Raw genomic sequence first — 18,814 nt, forward strand, 5'->3', positions numbered from 1 at the left:
TTGCCCTTTGGGCATCACCTCTGACTTTGAAAGGAAAGACTAAATGACCTTTCCAAGAGCCTTCTGGTCCTCTGATTCTATTATGGGCAGACACAGTTATTGATGGCCTTCTAGGAACAAGGACAGGGTAATTTTTAAGACCCTTTAAGCCTTCAGCCCTGAAACACAGCCCATAGGGCCCTCAAGGGGAATATTAACTTAGAGGCTCATCATTTCTATGTGTTTACAGCCATCTGCTTTATGGAAAAAAAGGTGGGGGGCAGGGGCGGGAGGGAAGCCTGATGTGCTGATTAGATTTAGCATTTATGTTTCCCTTGCTTTAGCTGTTTACTGATAATTATTTTGGTTACTTGGGAACAAATCTTATAATCCTAGGCTGGCAAATATAGATGCAGATGGCTATGAATTACATGCAATAGGATGAGAATATGGCTCATGAATTTTAGCTTCTCACCACCGTGTAATCAGTGCTGAATTTGGTTAGGTTACAGCACAACCCCTGGGGAGAAAGAGAGAGTTGAAAACACTGAAATTTAAAAGGAGCAGGAAGAACATCACAAAGGCTCTTTCTATGAGGAGGGAAAGCACATACGCCATGACCAGAACAACAGCAATAACCAGTCCAGGATTAGAAAGCTGTCTCAAGATCTTTGCCATCCAGCTTGGGAAATCATGCTCCAGCGTTTCTCCAATGACTTCAAACATCCTATTTTTGCCACTGAAAAAAGAGAGACGTTTATTTTAAACAGATGTAAAAACCATGGTTACATCAAGAAAACGAGAAATCCTTCTCAAACACTGCCTAAGTACTCTTTCAGGTTAGAAATCTGCTGTTTAGCTACAGCTTCTGATACTTCAAACTCATACTGTCAACATATGGATAAGATATGAGAAATGTTATACCAATGCAAACACAGAGACCAAGCAGTTAGGAAATTAATCATAGAATCAGGAGGTTTTTTTTGTTTTTGTTTTAAATTTTTATTGGAACATAGTTGATTTACAATGTTGTGTTAGTTTCAGGTGTACCTCAAAGTAAATCATTTACACATATACATACATCCACTCCTTTTTAGATTCTTTTCCCCTGGAGGTCATTGAGCAGATTTCCCTGTGCTATACAGTAGGTCTTTATTAGTTATCTATTTTATAGATAGCAGTGTGTATATGTCAATCTCAATCTCCCAATTTATCCCTTTCCCTCAGGAGAAGACTTTTTAAAGTTATATTTCTAAGGTTTGGGTTACTTTGTGAATAAATATATAAAATATGAATATATAAAGTAATATCCATCATGCAAAATTATTTTTTTCTGAATATGCATATAGATTTTGCTATAAAATGTGTCATTTTCAGAAAAGATATTGAATTTTTTACCAGCAAATTGTATGTATCATAAGAATAAAGGTTGATATAACACTGAGTAGAATATTTTCACTTTACTTTTGTCTTTTGATCTTTATACATTCTTAACCTTTAAATAAACATGACCCACAAGTTCCAGATCAGATTTTTTCTCTCCTGATCTAACTAATTGTATCTTTTAGTAGACTGAAAGTGACTTCAACTATCTTGTTAGGAGTCACTAGACTACAGAGATATAAATTTTGCTTCACAAATTATAGATCTACACACTAATTAGCAAAACCTATGATACATAAGAGGGAATGAAGCTTATTGACAATTTAAGATGATATCAACCTATCCCACCAAAATTTATCCTTCCTCATCCATTCTAGCTGACCATGCTTTACCATGACATATGGAATATAGCCAAAGTGAGGAGACAGGCAGGGAGGACAAGAGAAGATAGAACTCACCCCCAACCCTTCTCCAGCCTCTCAGGCTGTGGCTAATGAATATCAGACTGGGGAAACTGGAATTTTACAAAATCATTCTTACCCCAAAAGTCTTCTCTGCATCTAGTGTATAAGAAATGTGAAGCTATTAGCATCTTTGAGGATTCTTCGGTGCCTTTTCCAGGTTAGGTCTCTTAGCAGGAGTCCAGATCTTTTATTATACACAAACTTTAGAAGCATCTACAGATCCCTGTAGTCCCTTTTTCTGACAGGTTAACCAAAATATGCCACTTTATCATACTCCCAGAAGTCTCTTCCAATCTGTTGTGAGTATACAGCTAAGTGAAATGCTACTGAACTTAAATTTATAGCTCTCTTGGGCACAGCTCCATCCACCCCAGATTAAAATAGTCTGTGTCTGTCTTTTCAGCCAGATGGAAAGGCCCACCTGACCATAATTGATGCCCAACATACCCCTACATCTCCTCTAGTGCTAGGTGCACAATAAACATTCTTCATTCATTAATTCAAATTACAGGCCCACACTCTACTGTGTTTGGACTTTTGAAATGAAAATATTCTGTCCCCAAGCTGTAGGGCTTCCTTTGTGGTTCAGCTGGTCTCAGGAGACTGGGATTCGATTCCTGGGTTGGGAAGATCCCCTGGAGAAGGGAAAGGCTACCCACTCCAGTATTCTGGCCTAGAGAATTCCATGGACTGTACAGTCCATGGGGTCACAAAGAGTTGGACATGACTGAGCAACTTTCACTTTCAAGCTGTAGAAGTCAGCTACACTATTAAGAAAAACTGATACATCAAATGAGTAATGTAATAACAGTGTCATGATATATAATATAAACCTATACATATTATATGATCTCAGTTTGAAGTCTGCATAAAAAAGAATACCATAACACAAAATGCCAAAATGCTGAGAGTTGTTATTTTGGGTCTTTGGGGTTATGGCTATGTGTATTTTCATTTGAAAATATTTCTATAATTTTCAGGTTTTCTAAGATAAACACATGTTTTCTTTGCAGCTAGATGAAAATACATAAAGTTATCATTACCATAACGTAGCAAGGAGGTGTGTGAGAACCTGTGTGTGTGCGCGTTCAGTTGCTTCAGTCATGCTTGACTCTTTGCGAACCCATGGACCGTAGCCCCCCAGGCTCCTCTGTCCATGGGATTTTCCTGGCAAGGATACTGAAGTTGATTGCCATTTCCTTCCCTAGGTGTGAGAAACTAGAGAACTAGAAATTGTTCAGAATTATTAGTGAGGGCACTGTGGGGAGAAGCATCAAGTATCAGGAAATGTGGTCGAGCAATTAGAAAAATTTTCTTCATCTGGACACCAAAGAAATCATTTTTTAATTGTCAAACTGTTAAGGTAAATTCACTTCATGGCCTATTGGAATAATTTTCTGGAAAATTCACCCTCCCTGACCAGTTGTTATGATACCAGAACAAGCAGAATATCTCATCAAATTGCTTTGCAGAATTGGTCTTCTAAGGTATTGTAGTCATCTTACCTGAAAATGTACCTGCACTTGGGAAAGATTGGCCATGACTGTGTCCCCATTAATTTACTTCAAATGCATGTTTATCAATTTGCTGCCCACCCAGGTGCCAAGTAGGGTCAAACCCCTCTCTAGGCAGGCTGGGCAGACCACCTCGAACTCAGGATCCCTTAGGATGGCAAGTCATGAGGTTCCTACTATTACGTGCTTTCTCACCTCACTACCAAGGTAGGAAAATGCTTTAAACTTTAAAATCCAATGAATAAACCAAGTATACATTCTTTTGCTCCAGGAAAAGTAGACTAAATAGTACAGATATACCCCTTTCCCAGTGCTCCACTAAAAATATTTACATTTCCTTCTTGATCTCAAAATAGTCATATATATATGACCATATGTATATATACACACACACACATATACACACACACACACATACACACACACACACACATACACATACACACACACACACATACTGTTAATTTGCCAAAGTTTGCCAATTTGCCAAAGTTTGCCAATTTGGAAAGAGTTGGTCAAAATCAGATACTATTTCTTAGATACAGAATAATTTTTATTAATTAAAATAATAGTAACTCAGTGTGATTTAAAGAGAGGAAGAAGAATTAGGCTTCAAAAGCTAAAACTGTGCAGTAACCAGCTCAATGATATTTTTGTCAATGGACATTTCTTATCACTGCCCAGCTCCATGTTGGCCTTGTAGGGTTTCTCTTGAAGACTTCTCTTGAAGTGGATCCTGAGAAGGATCCACTTCCAATTAAAAAGTTAAAACTTATCCCGGATATTTACTTGTGTGGGTAATTTCCAATTAACTAAAGTTTTTAGATGGCTTTCTATCCTGAGCAATTGCTTTCAAAACTGAAGTTTCACATTTAGCCTCCAGATGTCACTGTTTGCATTATTTATTTCAGCTCACCTGGGTGGGGCAAGGAAACAGGACTTGACAACTTCAGCTTTCTGAATATATGACAGGACTCCAGCAGTTTTGGCTTAATCAATAGGCTTAATGTTTTCTTTCTTTCTTTTCCAGTAAAGCAGTAATAACAGACTATTATTAAAATGAAAATATCTCCTTTATAATTAAGTCTGTGAGCAAGGAAATTTGACTTTAACAATTTGGTTCTGACGGCATGAAGGAGAAATTACGTATGCCCATTATTGCATCATGTTTGTCATTCACATGACTTTTCACCTTCTTATTTCCTCACTGAAAAGTAGAAATAACTCAGATGCATGCTGATCAGTGACTCAACATGCTGAGATTCATGGGGGCACTGGTGGTAGAATGAAATCAATCCTCCAGACCTGGAGCCTTTGCTTTCTTAGGTAAGTGTCACAGACAGAACTCTGTCATAGAGAACTGTACAGAAGTATATTTCTAAGTTAAAGAGCCTTCTTGACTCTTTATTACTGACTTGAGTGATTTATCCTTGTTATTTGAGGAGCATATACATGAGGAGCATCCTTAAATTTTTTACTAGCATGTAGAATTTGGATTATAAATGATGTGACTATCTTTATATACATTATTATCTAATAAGGATCCCACTTCCTAAGTATCTGGTGGAGTAATCTTTCTTTCTTTCTCCTCCCTCCCACCTTCCTCTTTCCTTCCCTCCCTGCATTTCCTCCCTTCATTTCCTCCCTCTCTCTCTCTTGCCCCTTCATCCCTCATCCCTCCATCCCTCTGACCCTTCCTTCCTTCCTCCCTTCCTTCCTATTTTTATTTTTTTCAATTAAGTGGTTCATGTTAGAAGTAATGGTAGCTTTCCAATGTCTGAATGAGATGACCTAGCACCAAGAAAATGTTCACATCTAGACTAGTGTAATCAAACTTTTCTCTTTGCTATCTCCTTACATGCAAATAGCTCAGATTCATTGTACATATTTCATGTGGGCAGAGCCTGAAGCAGTTAAATTAGTTTCCCTTTTATGACTGCCAATGAAAATAGATGGATCTTGCTTAAGAATTTCCATGCCCTATACTGAGTCTGAATACCCCAAAGATATCATTCCTATAGACCAAAATGTTTTTGGGGGGGAAAATTATTGCTTATACAATGAGTGACCATTTTTTATCTCCACCTCTGAAAGAAAACTATGCCCAAAAGGAATCGCAAAGGTAAGAACCTGAAGGGGCCACAATCAAAAGATGGTGGGAGGGACACGATCATGTACAGGACGGGCATGGTGGACAGGAAGAGGATGAGCAAGAGCATTCCCAGGTAGAAGTTATTCGATCTGGAAGCCTTGAAGACCCTGGCCTCAGGAACATTGCAGCACATCACAGCCCAGCACTGGAAGTACATGGATGTATGGAGCCGAAGGATATTGATGCCTGGGAGGCTGGGAGCGAAGAAGGAGCCCATCCTAGAAAGAAGAACAGAACTCCTCTCACCATGGAGCTTCACTCCACAACGAAGTCACCAAGCATCTGTTTATTTTACATCGTGTTTATTTGCCAAAGGCAGAAATGTGTTGCCACTTTTAGTCACATAAACCCTTTACATTAATAAACTTAATTTATTTCCATCTCTTATACACATTCTACCAATTCCCTGATTATTTCAGGTATTGCATATACGTCTTTCACAGAAACTATGTTGATCACTCACTATATCCACTTAACACTGGTAAATTTAAACAACAGACCAAACAATATATTATATTAGTTTTACTTCTCTCTTCTACTTCTAAAAACAGTTTACTTTACCTTAGTGTTCATATCATTGATTAATATATCGAAAAATTTAGCTTCAAAAAAACTGAGTTGGATGCGACCGAGAGACTTCACTTTCACTTTTCACTTTCACGCAATGGAGAAGGAAATGGCAACCCACTCCAGTATTCTTGCCTGGAGAATCCCAGGGACGGGGGAGCCTGGTGGGCTGCCATCTCTGGGGTCGCACAGAGTTGGACACGACTGAAGCAACTTAGCAGCAGCAGCAGCAACAAAAATTAAAAATTACCTTTTTTTTTTATAAGTAACTCTTAAAGCTATATTATATTCAAATAAACTGCAAATGTGTGTTAATTATTTTGTCATGGCTAGTTAATTTTTACTTAATGAAAGAAAAAGTTAAAACAAGTTTTTCTTATGTTCTTTTCTATTTGTGGTGGTTATGGTATTTTAGAGCTGATGGGAATAATCTGTGCCTAATAAGGACTATGTTTCTTTGATATTCAATTGTAAGCTTTATGTGTTTTTGAGATGAAAATTCGACACATCTATTTAATTTTGTTTATCTGTTTATTCTTTTACTTTAGTTTGTCCTGGAAGTCCACTGATCTGTACATGCAATTTTTTGAAAGTATTTTAAAATGCCACTTTTAAACAGGAACCATTTGGGTAAGGTCACTCTTGCTGACTTCAGTGGTTATTTCAACAAAATAAATTTCAGCTTCCATTGATGAGAAAATCCATTAGCACCATAAAGCCACATTAATTGCAATTTATTAATCCAAAATCCAAAAGTGGATACATGTACACTTTTTTCAGAAATACAAGCAGTGTCCTATCTTTTAAACTGTCCCAAATATAATAAAATCCAGCAATTCTAGTTAGGGTTTGCACATTCTATTTCCTGGTTACGTGGAAAAATTGTTTTAATTAATCCAATATAGATTTTGTATATTATATGGCAGAGACATTACTTTGTCAACATTACTTTGTCAAAGGTCTGTCTAGTCAAGGCTATGGTTTTTCCAGTGGTCATGTATGGATGTGAGAGTTGGACTATAAAGAAAGCTGAGCACCAAAGAATGGATGCTTTTGAACTGTGGTGTTGGAGAAGACTCTTGAGAGTCACTTGGACTGCAAGGAGATCAAACCAGTCCATCCTAAAGGAGATCAGTCCTGGGTGTTCATTGGAAGGACTGATGTTGAAACTGAAGCTCCAGTACTTTGGCCACCTGATGTGAAGAGCTGACTCATTGGAAAAGACCCTGATGCTGGGAAAGATTAAGGGCAGGAGGAGAAGGGGATGACAGAGGATGAGATGGTTGGATGGCATCACCGACTCAATGGATATGGGTTTGGGTAGATTCTGGCCATTGGTGATGGAGAGGGAGGCCTGGCGTGCTGCGGTTCATGGGGTCACAAAAGAGTCGGACGCGACTGAATGACTAAACTGAAGGCATAAGGGGTTGAGTTAGATGAAGAACTTATTTTCTGCTATAATTGAACTTGTGCAACCCAATATTAAACCATTTCATTGAAAAGTGATAATTTGTTACAGTTTGTGTTGTCTTGTTGGTAGTTCCCATATAATAGGTCTGAAAAATATTTAAACACACTAAATTGACCAAGGACTTTGTAGAAAAATGGACTATTTTTTAAAAAATGGTATGGACTTTGAGTGATGATGATTTGTCCATGTAGGTTCATCGCTTATAATAAAGGTACAGCATTGTGGAAGATGTCAACAGAGGCTGTGCGTGGGTAGGGGTGGGAGGTATATGGGAACTCTGTACTTTCCATTCAAAGTTGCAGTGAACCTTTAACTTCACTAACATATAAGGTTCATTAGTTTTTTAAAAATGAAGGTAAACTTTGCAACAACCTGGAACCCCAGAAATGTTAGCAGGTGAATGAGTGACAGTCCCAGCTGAAGAGTCATAATTACAAAGCACTAGATTATATTCCCAAATGTCAATGTTTGTAATGCAATATACTTACAGATGATTATGCTTGCCTTCTCAAAGTCAGGCTTAGCCACCTGATTTATTTTGGCCAGTAAATTAGAGATAAAAATGAAGTGTCTCACTACTGGATGAAAACTTTAATAATGCTCTGGGTTTTTGTTCTCTTCTTTCTCTACTGCTCTGACCAGTGATGCTCCAGAAGGATCCTGTTCTGTCCCGATCTATGAGTCTATAATGAGAGTAACTTACAGGAGCAGAGTCCTTTACTAACTCACATTTCACATGGAATAAACAAGAAATAAACTTTTCCTTTTCTAAGTCACTAAGATTTGGGGATTGTATGTCATTGGTACACAACTTAGTCTATCCTAAGATACAGTTTTGCACATAATTCAGGGTGCAAACTTGCGTAATTTCACATACATGTGTATCTATACATAGGCATGTGTCATTTATCTGTATGCACACATGTACACTCATATACGTAAGTGCATATATAAGTAAATAAATTTAAGAATTTAAAAATAAATATCACACAGGCATTTCAAACAAATGACTCAAGAACATTAATCTAGAAAGAGAGATGCCAGCACAGTGATATCTGAATCTTAAAGCTCATTCCATCTTTGCCTGCTACTCACTAATCAGCTCAGCTCACTAAGTCCCTTACTCAGACCTGATCCCATCATCTGTCAGTTGAAGATCACTCTAATACCTTAGCCTTATAAAATGCTTTTCTTCCAAGAAGATCAAAGCAAATGAAAGCTTCTTTTATTTAGCTCTCCTTATTATTCTAGTGACATGGTACAGTGTCAGATAAATTACTCACATTTGATCAAGTGAGAAAACAAGATAGCAGACTGTGACAAGACTGGCAGGGAGATACAGGAGACGGTGTTGGAACAATGTCCAAACCCATCTTCTTTCTCACTGTGTGTTCTCTGCTACTACTATATCCTGCTCTGATAGAGACATGATCTTCTTCCATCATTTAAAAATATGATTACAAAATCTGTGCTGTCTGTTTTAAAAATATGTGTGTAATATAAGTTTTACTGATCAGTTCATTTCAGTCGCTCAGTTCTGTCCGATTCATTGCGACCCCATGGACTGCAGCATGCCAGGCTTCCCTGTCTATCACCAACTCCCGAAGCTTGCTCAAACTCATGTCCGTCGAATCAGTGATACCATCCAACCATTTCATCCTATATCGTCCCATTCTCCTGCCTTCAATCTTGCCCAGAATCAGGGTCTTTTCTAATGAGTCAGTTCTTCGCATCAGGTGGCCAAAATATTGGAGTTTCAGCTTCAGCATCAGACCTCCAGTGAATATGAAGGACTAAATTCCTTTATGATTGACTGGTTTGATCTCCTTGAAGTCCAAAGGACTCTCAAGAGTCTTCTCCAACACCACAGTTCAAAGGCATCAATTCTTTGGCACTCAGCTTTCTTTATAGTCCAATTCTCACATCCATACATGACTACTAGAAAAACCATAGCTTGGACTAGACAGACCCTTGTTGGCAAAGTAATGTCTCTGCTTTTTAATATGCTGTCTAGGTTGCTCATAGCTTTTCTTCCAAGGAGCTGATACTGATCATATTAGCTAATTCATAACAAAATGGATTTTACCTATGATTGACAATTGTTTATATCTGTGTAAATAGCTTACACTACTCAGAAACTCCTAAAGCAGTTATTGAATGTCTCCAGTCACAAACCAGTAACATTGAACACAAAATCTCCATAATATTTCAATTGTTTCTGTAGAAAATGGCCAAATTCGGGTATCAGATCCTTATGCCTCATAAAATAGTGTGAGTACAAGGGAGCCTACTAAACTTGGACTACACACTCCCCACACCACATCCCTACCCCCTCACCAATGTTCTGGGAAGGAGGAAAAGACCGTTTGTACAAAGGGTTGACCCAAAAGTGAATGATACTTTTTTGCTTCTAGAACTCTGGGAAGCATGTAAATGTCTTATACACTCAAAAAACAGAATCACTTTCTAAAGTCCTCTTCAAACTAACCAGAAGCAAGATTCATCTGAAGGGTGAATATAGATAAAGTGAGAGTATAATGGTACTGCAAAGATTCTGATGATGGGTTTGCCAGAGAACTGAAGAGCATTTTTTTTTTTTTTGGATATTTAAGAATTTCAGTATGAATAATAGTGGACTAAATAAAGAGTGGCAAAATTACAGGTGAAACCAATCAGGACACAATTTAAGAGCTTTGCTCACAATGACAACAAATTTCTAGGTCAATCTGTTGTCTTCACTATGAAAGCACAGGAGAGAGGCACGCAGCATATGTCTGTACAAATGGTGCCCACCAGGCCTGAGGGATTTATGACACTCTGCATAAGAGCCAAGGAATTTTAAAACTGGTAGAAGGCAGTGGTTTCCCATTACCCCAACAGCAGTGTTAGCCATTTTCTGCCATGACAGCAGAATCCCCTACAGGAGATAAAAGAGCAGAAGGTGAGCCCTTTGCTGTCTCTGTAGACAGTCACACATTGAGCCACCTTGACTTTCCTCTCTGCCTGAAGAAGGATGCCTTTCACTCCTTAGTGACTCTCTGGACATATGAGCCATAAATAATGTGTAAAACTTGGAGCAAGAGAACAGAAATCACAGTTTAAAACATACCTGACAATGGAGAAGAGGATCTCTTTATAGTCTTCTCTTCACAGGGCTTGACCTAGTGAGGCCCAGGAATTTGACGGGCCCCAACACAGGATAATGGAACCCTTGACTATAGCCTTTAGTTTATTTAAGCAAGATCATTTTAACATTTGCAGAGAGGTCTGCTTTCACAAAGGTTTAACGATTCAGACTAGCCGTGGTTATAGGAGTTGAGTAATATATGAAGCTAATGCAAAACTGACTCCAGTAACTAGCATATGTACTTAGGACAATGTTGTGATCACTGGCACAATATTTGCCCTGTGTCAATGGGATAAGGAAGCTCAGTTATAACTGCTTGTTGGTTGATATGTGTTAGTTAATTGTGGCAGATTTCCAAGACACATGGGCCCCCAGATGAATTTCCTGCTATGATTCAATTTTTACAGTCAAAAAAGTTTTCTACTGTATCAACTCATCTTAACATGTCAGGATTTACAGTGAAAATGCTTTCATTTAATAAAAGATACGACAATCCTTTGTACAGCAGAAGAAATAATTTTGATGTGCAAATGGCCCCATGAAACAAGTTACCAAAAAAAATCATATTTCTAACTAAATCTTCCTAAAACATGTGTTTCATCTCTATCAAGTATTGAATTTGGTAAGGTAATATTTTTTTAAAGTAGCCATAAATTCCATTTAAAACATATTCAATAGTGACCACAAGTAAGTTTCTCAGAAAGGTCTTATATTAATTTCTTTCATTCTTAACATGCATTCATGGGATCATTAACATTTCCCTGTAAGATCCTAGTGTCACAAGATATAAAACTATACAAAGCATTCAAATAATCTAGAAGCCAGAACCTAGACTCCCAGTATTTGATGAAAAAGGGCTCTGCAAAACAGGAAGATGCCTTATAGAATTATTAAGACTTCAAATCTGGGCAGAAAAGTAAACTCTACACAGCCATTCACTCTGAAAAACACATGCTGAGTTAGGCACTGACTGTGGACTTCTCTGACACCAGGCTACAGTGCTTTGTGCAATAATGATCTTGCAGGCTCATTTCAAGTGATGAATTGTCCACAGTTGGCTTACCAGATCATTCCTTGATTGAAGATCAGAGCGAGGACATTGCCGCTGATGTCAAACTCAGTGTATGAAGGCTAGAGGAGACAGATATTCACATATGGATTAGCATCTCAAATGGCAAAAATTGAAAGGCAAGTTTTTCATATTTTTATATAATAGGTATGATTAGACTCTCAACTTCTTTCTAGAAGCAACAACAGCAGAATAATCAATATAATAAATAACTAGCAATACATAAAGCATCCTTTTTAACACCCCAAAACTCATTTTTAAATGCTATCGTTTGATGTGGAAATATGGTGAGACAGGCTCTCATACATTGCTGGCGAAGGTAAAACTCGGCGTATGTTTATAGAAAACAATTTGACAATATCTGATTCTCTTTGACCCTGTAAATTTACTTCCAGAAATTTGTTTTAACAAATTAATCCTAAATGCTGACAAATTTTAAGAAGCAGAGATAAAACCATCTAAATGTATAACTATGCTATGATATATATTGCAGCTAATACAATCAGTGTTGGAATGATATTTACCAGAGAAAACTATGCCCTAAGGTTAAACAAAAAAAATGTTAACATTATTTTTTCAACTCAATACAGAACTATTCATAAAGAAAAAACTTAAAAGTAATCAGTATATTAATAGTTGTTATACGTAGGTAATGGATTATACCTTATTTTCTTAAGTTTTGCATACTTAAAATACTTTTCAACAAAAAATGTGAATTTCTTTTACAATTAAAAAAAGAGCTAAAAATACAACAAAGTTAAAAAAGTTATTCAAATCAATGTCCAGTGTTCATATCCTAGATAATACCAGCATGTTCAGGGCAACAGCACCTGGTTGTTCGTTGTATGCAGACACCACCAACTGGAAGTGAGCTGGGCTTCTCAGCCAAAGGTTTCCTAGCAACACATTAGGCTTCTCAGAAGGAAAACTCTACCCATGGAGTAATGCTAGTTAGCCACAATAAAGCAGGCTCTATTTAATTTGATATAGGGAATAATCAATCAGGAAATCGGCTAATTGATACCAAGAGAAGAGAACAGCAAAAAATATAAAGTGAGAGGACCACGAAGACAGAGTAATAGAGTGGCAGGACCCGATTACTGCCCCAGATCCTGACATTGGCAGATGTGGCTTCAGACCATGTGTATCCTCATAATAACTCCTCCTCAGCACACACACACACACACACACACACACACGCATACACACAGAGATAACCTGAGAGTGTCTCAGTTCTTCTTAAACCCAAGAGTCCAAACATATGTTTGTAAGAAGACAGAATAGGTCTCTGATTTGGAACCCCAACAAATCTTTCACAAATTTTGAACACTCTGCCTCAAGAATTCTTGAATCCAGGCATCAACTTTGTCATTTCCCCAAAGGCAGCAGTACTCTCCTACTTAACTGAAAGATATGGATGATGTGCCTCGTGACAGATTCAGGGAGTAAATGGCAAATCTGACATAACAAGAATGGTTAAATAGCAAAATATAATAATAAGATGATACATAATGAAATAATAAATAGCCCTATATATTTGGCAGAACAAAAATTACAGACGATTTCAAGGTAAGTTCACTAAGGATATTACTAAAGATTATACAGTGTTTCACTTAGTTTGCAGATGAAGCTTAATGTAAGATGCAAAGAGGTTCAGTTGACAGTGTTTGTTCTATAATCAACAACGAGAAAAGTGTGGTTTTCATGGAAAAATGAAGAAGATGAATTGCTTCTAATCTGGAGAAATGTTAGCTCTGAGTCTTTCTCTTTTTCAGGAGCCCTTTGCTCTGCATCAACTTCCCTTTTCTCCTGGAGCCCTGTGAGATCACAGAACGCATGTGACAAACGCTCAGTCGGTGGCCGGCACCATCTGTGGCCTTGAAACGGCTCTTCTCTGTGTCCATTTACGAATCAAACCTTCAACCTTGGCCTCTTTAGAAGAGTGTCAGATTTAGCCCACCAAACTGAGGAAAATGAAAAAAATTCAAACGTTCAGAAGTACATTTCTTTTATTTTCATAAGCACATAAACCTCTTAAAGGCCATTTGAGATGAGATATTTTTATAACCAAGTGACTAGAAAAGCACAAAGGACACACTAGGAACCCCTGGCTTTATACCGTGTGTGCGGCAGGGGCAGCTGAAGGAATGACAGCTTTGATGCATAAATTGATTAACTCGATTCAGAGAAAGGGTAGAGGGCCCCTACTGTGCCAGCGGGTTTGTGCTACAGACACTCGCCTGGGATTCGGATCCTAGTATGAGACTTTGCCTGCCATTTCCTAGCTGGGTGAGCTGAGCCAGTCACTGATTAATTCAGGCCTCAGTTTCCTCACAGATAAATTGATGAAATGAACTAGATCAGGGATTGGTGCATTATGGCTTAGGGGCCAAATCTGGCCACCACCAATTTTTGTGGATAAAGTTGTTTTTTAGAACATAGCTGCATTAATTCATTTATATATTGTCTATTGCTGTTTGGGATGAAAACAGAAGTTTAATAGGTATAACAGAGATCATATCACTTGATGCAAGGAAAATCACTTATTTTCCTCCATGATTACACTTATTCATGATACTCCCCCCACCCCCAACCCTGCAAACCAACCGTTTCTCTCTGTAGACATCAACTGAATGTCCTACAATTTAACTCAGTTCAGACACTAACAAACCCCACAGGTTAAGGTCTCGTCCCCACAAGACCCATTCATTGAAGGCTCAGGTTGTCATCTATGCTGATTAGAGATTCCCATGACTCCCTCCTCAGGTTTGATCATTTGCTAGAACAGCTCACAGGTCTCAGGAAAACTGTTTACCAGATTACTGGTTTATTATAAAAGGACACAACTCAGGAATAGCAAGTTAAAAAAAAAAAAGATGCATGGGCAAGGTGCAGGGGAAAGAGTACAGTGTTTCTTTGCCTTCTCCAAGTGCACCCTCTTCCCAGCCCTTCAGTATATTCAGCAACCTGGAAGTTCTCCAAACCCCAAGGTTCAGAGATTTTTATGGAGACTTCATCACATGGACAACACCAATCATTAACTCAGCTTCCAGCCTCTCTCCTTTCCCTGGTGGATGGGGGAATAAGGTTGAAATTTCCAAGCTTCTAATTATGGCCAGGTCTTTTGCTAACCAGCCTCCTATCCAGGAGCCCATCTGGAGCTGCCTCATTGGAACAAATAATGCTCCTATCATCCAAGATATCCAAAGGAATTTAGGAACTCTGCATCAAGAGTCAGGACTAAAGACCAAATATAAGAATACAAGATGTTCTTAGAACCTTCAATGCTTAGGAACCTACAAAGATTTTAGGAGCTCTGACCAAGAACTGGGATGAAAACCAAAATATTTTTCTTACATCACAATAACATACCTGCAGAAGTGAAAATACTTACTATGCAGTCTTTTACAGAGAAAGTCTGCTTACTTCTAGATAATTTCTAAGATCCCTTTCTAATCTAAAATCTATTATTGATTGACTCAGTTATTAAAGAATTGCTTCTCTCTAAGCACCTTAAAAATGGAATTTATATTCTATGTATTAAATTCAGAAATCCACCCTCTAAAAGCAGAACAAATGTAAGAAAGCAAACACACACACACAGAGTGTGAAATTCAAGGCTCATTCTTTTTGAGGTGAATTTTTTTAAAATATGAGATAACATTATAGTTTCATTTTTAAGATAATGCATTCATGAGTGTAAACCAAATTGCAAAGTTTGCCTCTAAAATATAAAAAGGTTAAAAGTAAATGATGCTTGAGGAAAAAAAAAAACAACAGGTTTTCTTGAAACCTGAGATAACAAAATGATTCAAATGGAATAAACGTAGAGAAGTCTCTAAGGGCTGCTCACCCGAAATAAGATTTTTAGGAACTAGCAACAGGAGAACCTACTTGGATTTTGGTTGAGGTCCATAATAGTCAAGGAACTAGAAATTATCTTGCTTTATTTTTAGGCCTTTGTTTGCAGTGGGCTAGAGTCACAGTTAGCTACCCAGAAAGAAGACATATGTACTCACTGGACTAAAAAGTCTGAGAAAATCCATTCTCTCTTTGTGAGTTTAGTTATTTCTGGCAAATCATCAACCTCTGGATATTGTGACATGAAATTCAGGATCTCAGAGGTAATTCTGTCACTGCAGTGACCTGCTTTCTTCACACAAATCTCATTTCCCACAGCTGGAATCACCCTGCTGAGAGCTGCAGGCTGGCCTGGACTAGGGCTCTGGGCAATAGTATGCGATGGTGGCCCCCAGACCATCCACACATCAACACCTGGGAAGTTCTTAGTAAATTCTCAAGCCCCATCCAGATCTACTGAATCAGAAACTCTGTGTTTTCATGTGCCTTCAGAGCACTCTGATATACGCTCAAATTTAAGAACTACTAACCTAGGGCAAATCCAAGCCTCATCTTCTAGGATAATTCAGCACCTCAGGGCTTTGTCTAACCCTCACTGCCTGTAGATAGATACCATCCAGCCCAGCCTGTTCTTGTCCCTTTGCGCATGTTCTCATCCCCTCACTGGGGACCCATGACTTCTTACTGACTCTTTATCATACCCTCTTTCCTGGACCCCTGAATAGTATCTCATTCCCAGATAAGGAATATCTCCCTATCTCCTAATTCTACATCCTAGCTCCTCCTGCCAATTCCATTCTACAGCAAGAAACCTGTCTAAGCATTTGAGTAACAAATGCCATGGGCTGGCTCATGAATTAGTCATGCTTTGGCAGAGTCCTTGATGTTTCTAGGGGTAAGCATTACAGCAAAAATTCAATATGATGGAAGGCTGGTTCATGGCTTTGAAGTCAATCAGATGTGGGTTTCAGTCCTAGCTCCACCACTAACCAGTTAAATTGTCTTTGAGCAAATTATTAAGCATCTCTAATTCTCAGCTTACTATAAAGGAGGAAAATATCTACTTCATAGTATTGCTGGCATGATTATACAGAATAACATATGTATTTTGTAGATGTTCTAACACATAGTAAGCACTACAGAAAAATATAATACAGTGTAATATAACTAGGAATATCCTCTGATGGTCTGTGAATCATATGCCTCTTATTTATAGGTAATCTAGTACTCCTTTCATCAGATCTCAGGGAAATCTTCCATATTTTCCACTTACATAAAGTGGAATTTAGTGAGGACCACCTTAAAAATGATGGGGGAGCCTGGTGGGCTGCCATCTATCGGGTCGCACAGAGCCGGACATGATTGAAGCGACTTAGCAGCAGCAGCACCTTAAAAATGTAATTTTAAACAAAACACGGAGGTTTTAATTTGATTGAATATACTCTTACCTCATGCCATGTATTCAGTCCATGTCTTCCTGGATGCTCTTTACTTACTTCATTGACAAATGGCAAGGATGGTGTCAACATAAATTAAAGTGAGAGTAGTATCGAGCCATTATAAAATCCAGAGTTTACAAGAGGCCTCAGGGTGATTTTGCTGAATCAGGGTGGTTAAAATTCTTTCTGTGAGCAAAGCATTCCACTTCCACGAGCCAGTGAACTCTTTAGAAACATTGAGAACCATCTGCTATGCTCAGAGAAACCTTACAGAAAGATTAACTTACATTACATGGTCTAATAGTCTGCTCCTAGCCAGTAATTTTCCTACCTCAATTCATCCTCTTAGGTTTGTTGTGATGATACTTTGGCCGTGAATTTACAACTGGAAAAATATATAAGGTCACTTTAAATCCAATTTACTCAGATTTAATCAGTATGTAATTCGGTATACTAAACATAATAACTTTCAAAAAAGAAAAGAACACTTCATTGTCATTATTTATCCTCTGACTAAATAACTTAAGCAACTCACTTCAATTCACAGACTCTTGATTTTTTTTATGGGTAAAATAAAAGCATTATGATTTATTTTGTCAAAATTTCACCTAACCTTAACATTTTATGGATCTCTGAGTCTAATGCTGGAGTCTGCAGAGTTTACATTTTATAGAGGTTAGCTGTAGAAAATGTGAATGTACTTTTTCAAAAATATCTTCTCTATGAGTGGTCAATTCAATTTAGAGAAATTTCTCATAAGGAAATAATTTGTGCATACCACTATGATTTATCTATGGAGATATTTATCTGCATGGATATAAATAAATGTGATCACAGTGTTTATTATAATAATAAACCATTAGGTACAATTAACTGACAACAAATAAAAAATAGCTAATTATAGTAAATTCATATGTAGAATCATACACAGTCATTTAAAAATTATAAAAGACCAGTTAATAACATAGAGAAAGATCACCATTAGGTGAAAAATGCAAGTAACTAGTCAATAAGATACATGCTTATATGTATTTACAAAAGTCTATAGTAAAACATATAAATCTACAGTACGTGTTTATCCATACCTAAATAAATATTTATTTAGGTATGCTGGCGTGCTGCGATTCAGGGGGTCGCAAAGAGTCGGACACAACTGAGCGACTGAACTGAACTAAACTGAAATAAATATTAATACTCTACAATTCAATGAAGTAATGTCCTGAATGATAGTATAACCTGTTATTTTTATTTTCATAGTAAGTTTCTATTACCTTTTACAGACTTTTTAACAATGAACTGGCATTATTTTTAAAGTTCAGGAAAAAAAAATTCTTTAGTAGCAGAAATGGACATCTTTTCTCTTTCATTCCTGAAAGGATTCTTAAAAGCATCTCTTCTGCCCATCTCAGGTTCTCCTTTGCTTCAAGCAAGGTACTTTCTGGACTCATATTGCCAGTCAGGAAGTCCAGAAGATCAGAAACACATTCTCATCATTCTCTTCTTCGCTAAAGCAGCACCATTTAGATTCTGCATCTCTATCTGCACTCTCCATACTTGCTAGCTGCTGGGCCCTGCCTTCCATCAGTCCGTCCACCGAGAATGCGTTCTTCCATCTCAATCTTTTTAAATTTTGATTTTTATTCAATATTTGGCTCAAATGTTTCTTAATTCATCCTGTCTTTGCATTTCTATTGATCTCTACCTCACAACCCCAACAGAAGTCATGGTGTCTCCAGTGTGCAATTACATTTCCTGCTCTGTGCTGACAAGGGAAGCTTGTAGCAGAGT

General features: G+C 37.7%; 1 protein-coding gene across 1 annotated transcript in view; it reads right to left on the reverse strand.

Moving 5' to 3' along the window:
- Positions 1-18,814, reverse strand: part of TMC1 (transmembrane channel like 1) — a 163,012-nt gene that overhangs the window by 4,857 nt on the left and 139,341 nt on the right. The window contains exons 16-18 of the mRNA XM_005887852.2: positions 11,721-11,788; positions 5,471-5,710; positions 593-718 (exon numbers count right to left, since the gene is read on the reverse strand). Coding sequence (XP_005887914.1) covers positions 593-718; positions 5,471-5,710; positions 11,721-11,788 — 434 coding nt within the window. The remainder of the gene's footprint in view (positions 1-592; positions 719-5,470; positions 5,711-11,720; positions 11,789-18,814) is intronic.

Source organism: Bos mutus, chromosome 8 (assembly GCF_027580195.1).
Source record: "Bos mutus isolate GX-2022 chromosome 8, NWIPB_WYAK_1.1, whole genome shotgun sequence".
Lineage (NCBI taxonomy): Eukaryota > Metazoa > Chordata > Mammalia > Artiodactyla > Bovidae > Bos > Bos mutus.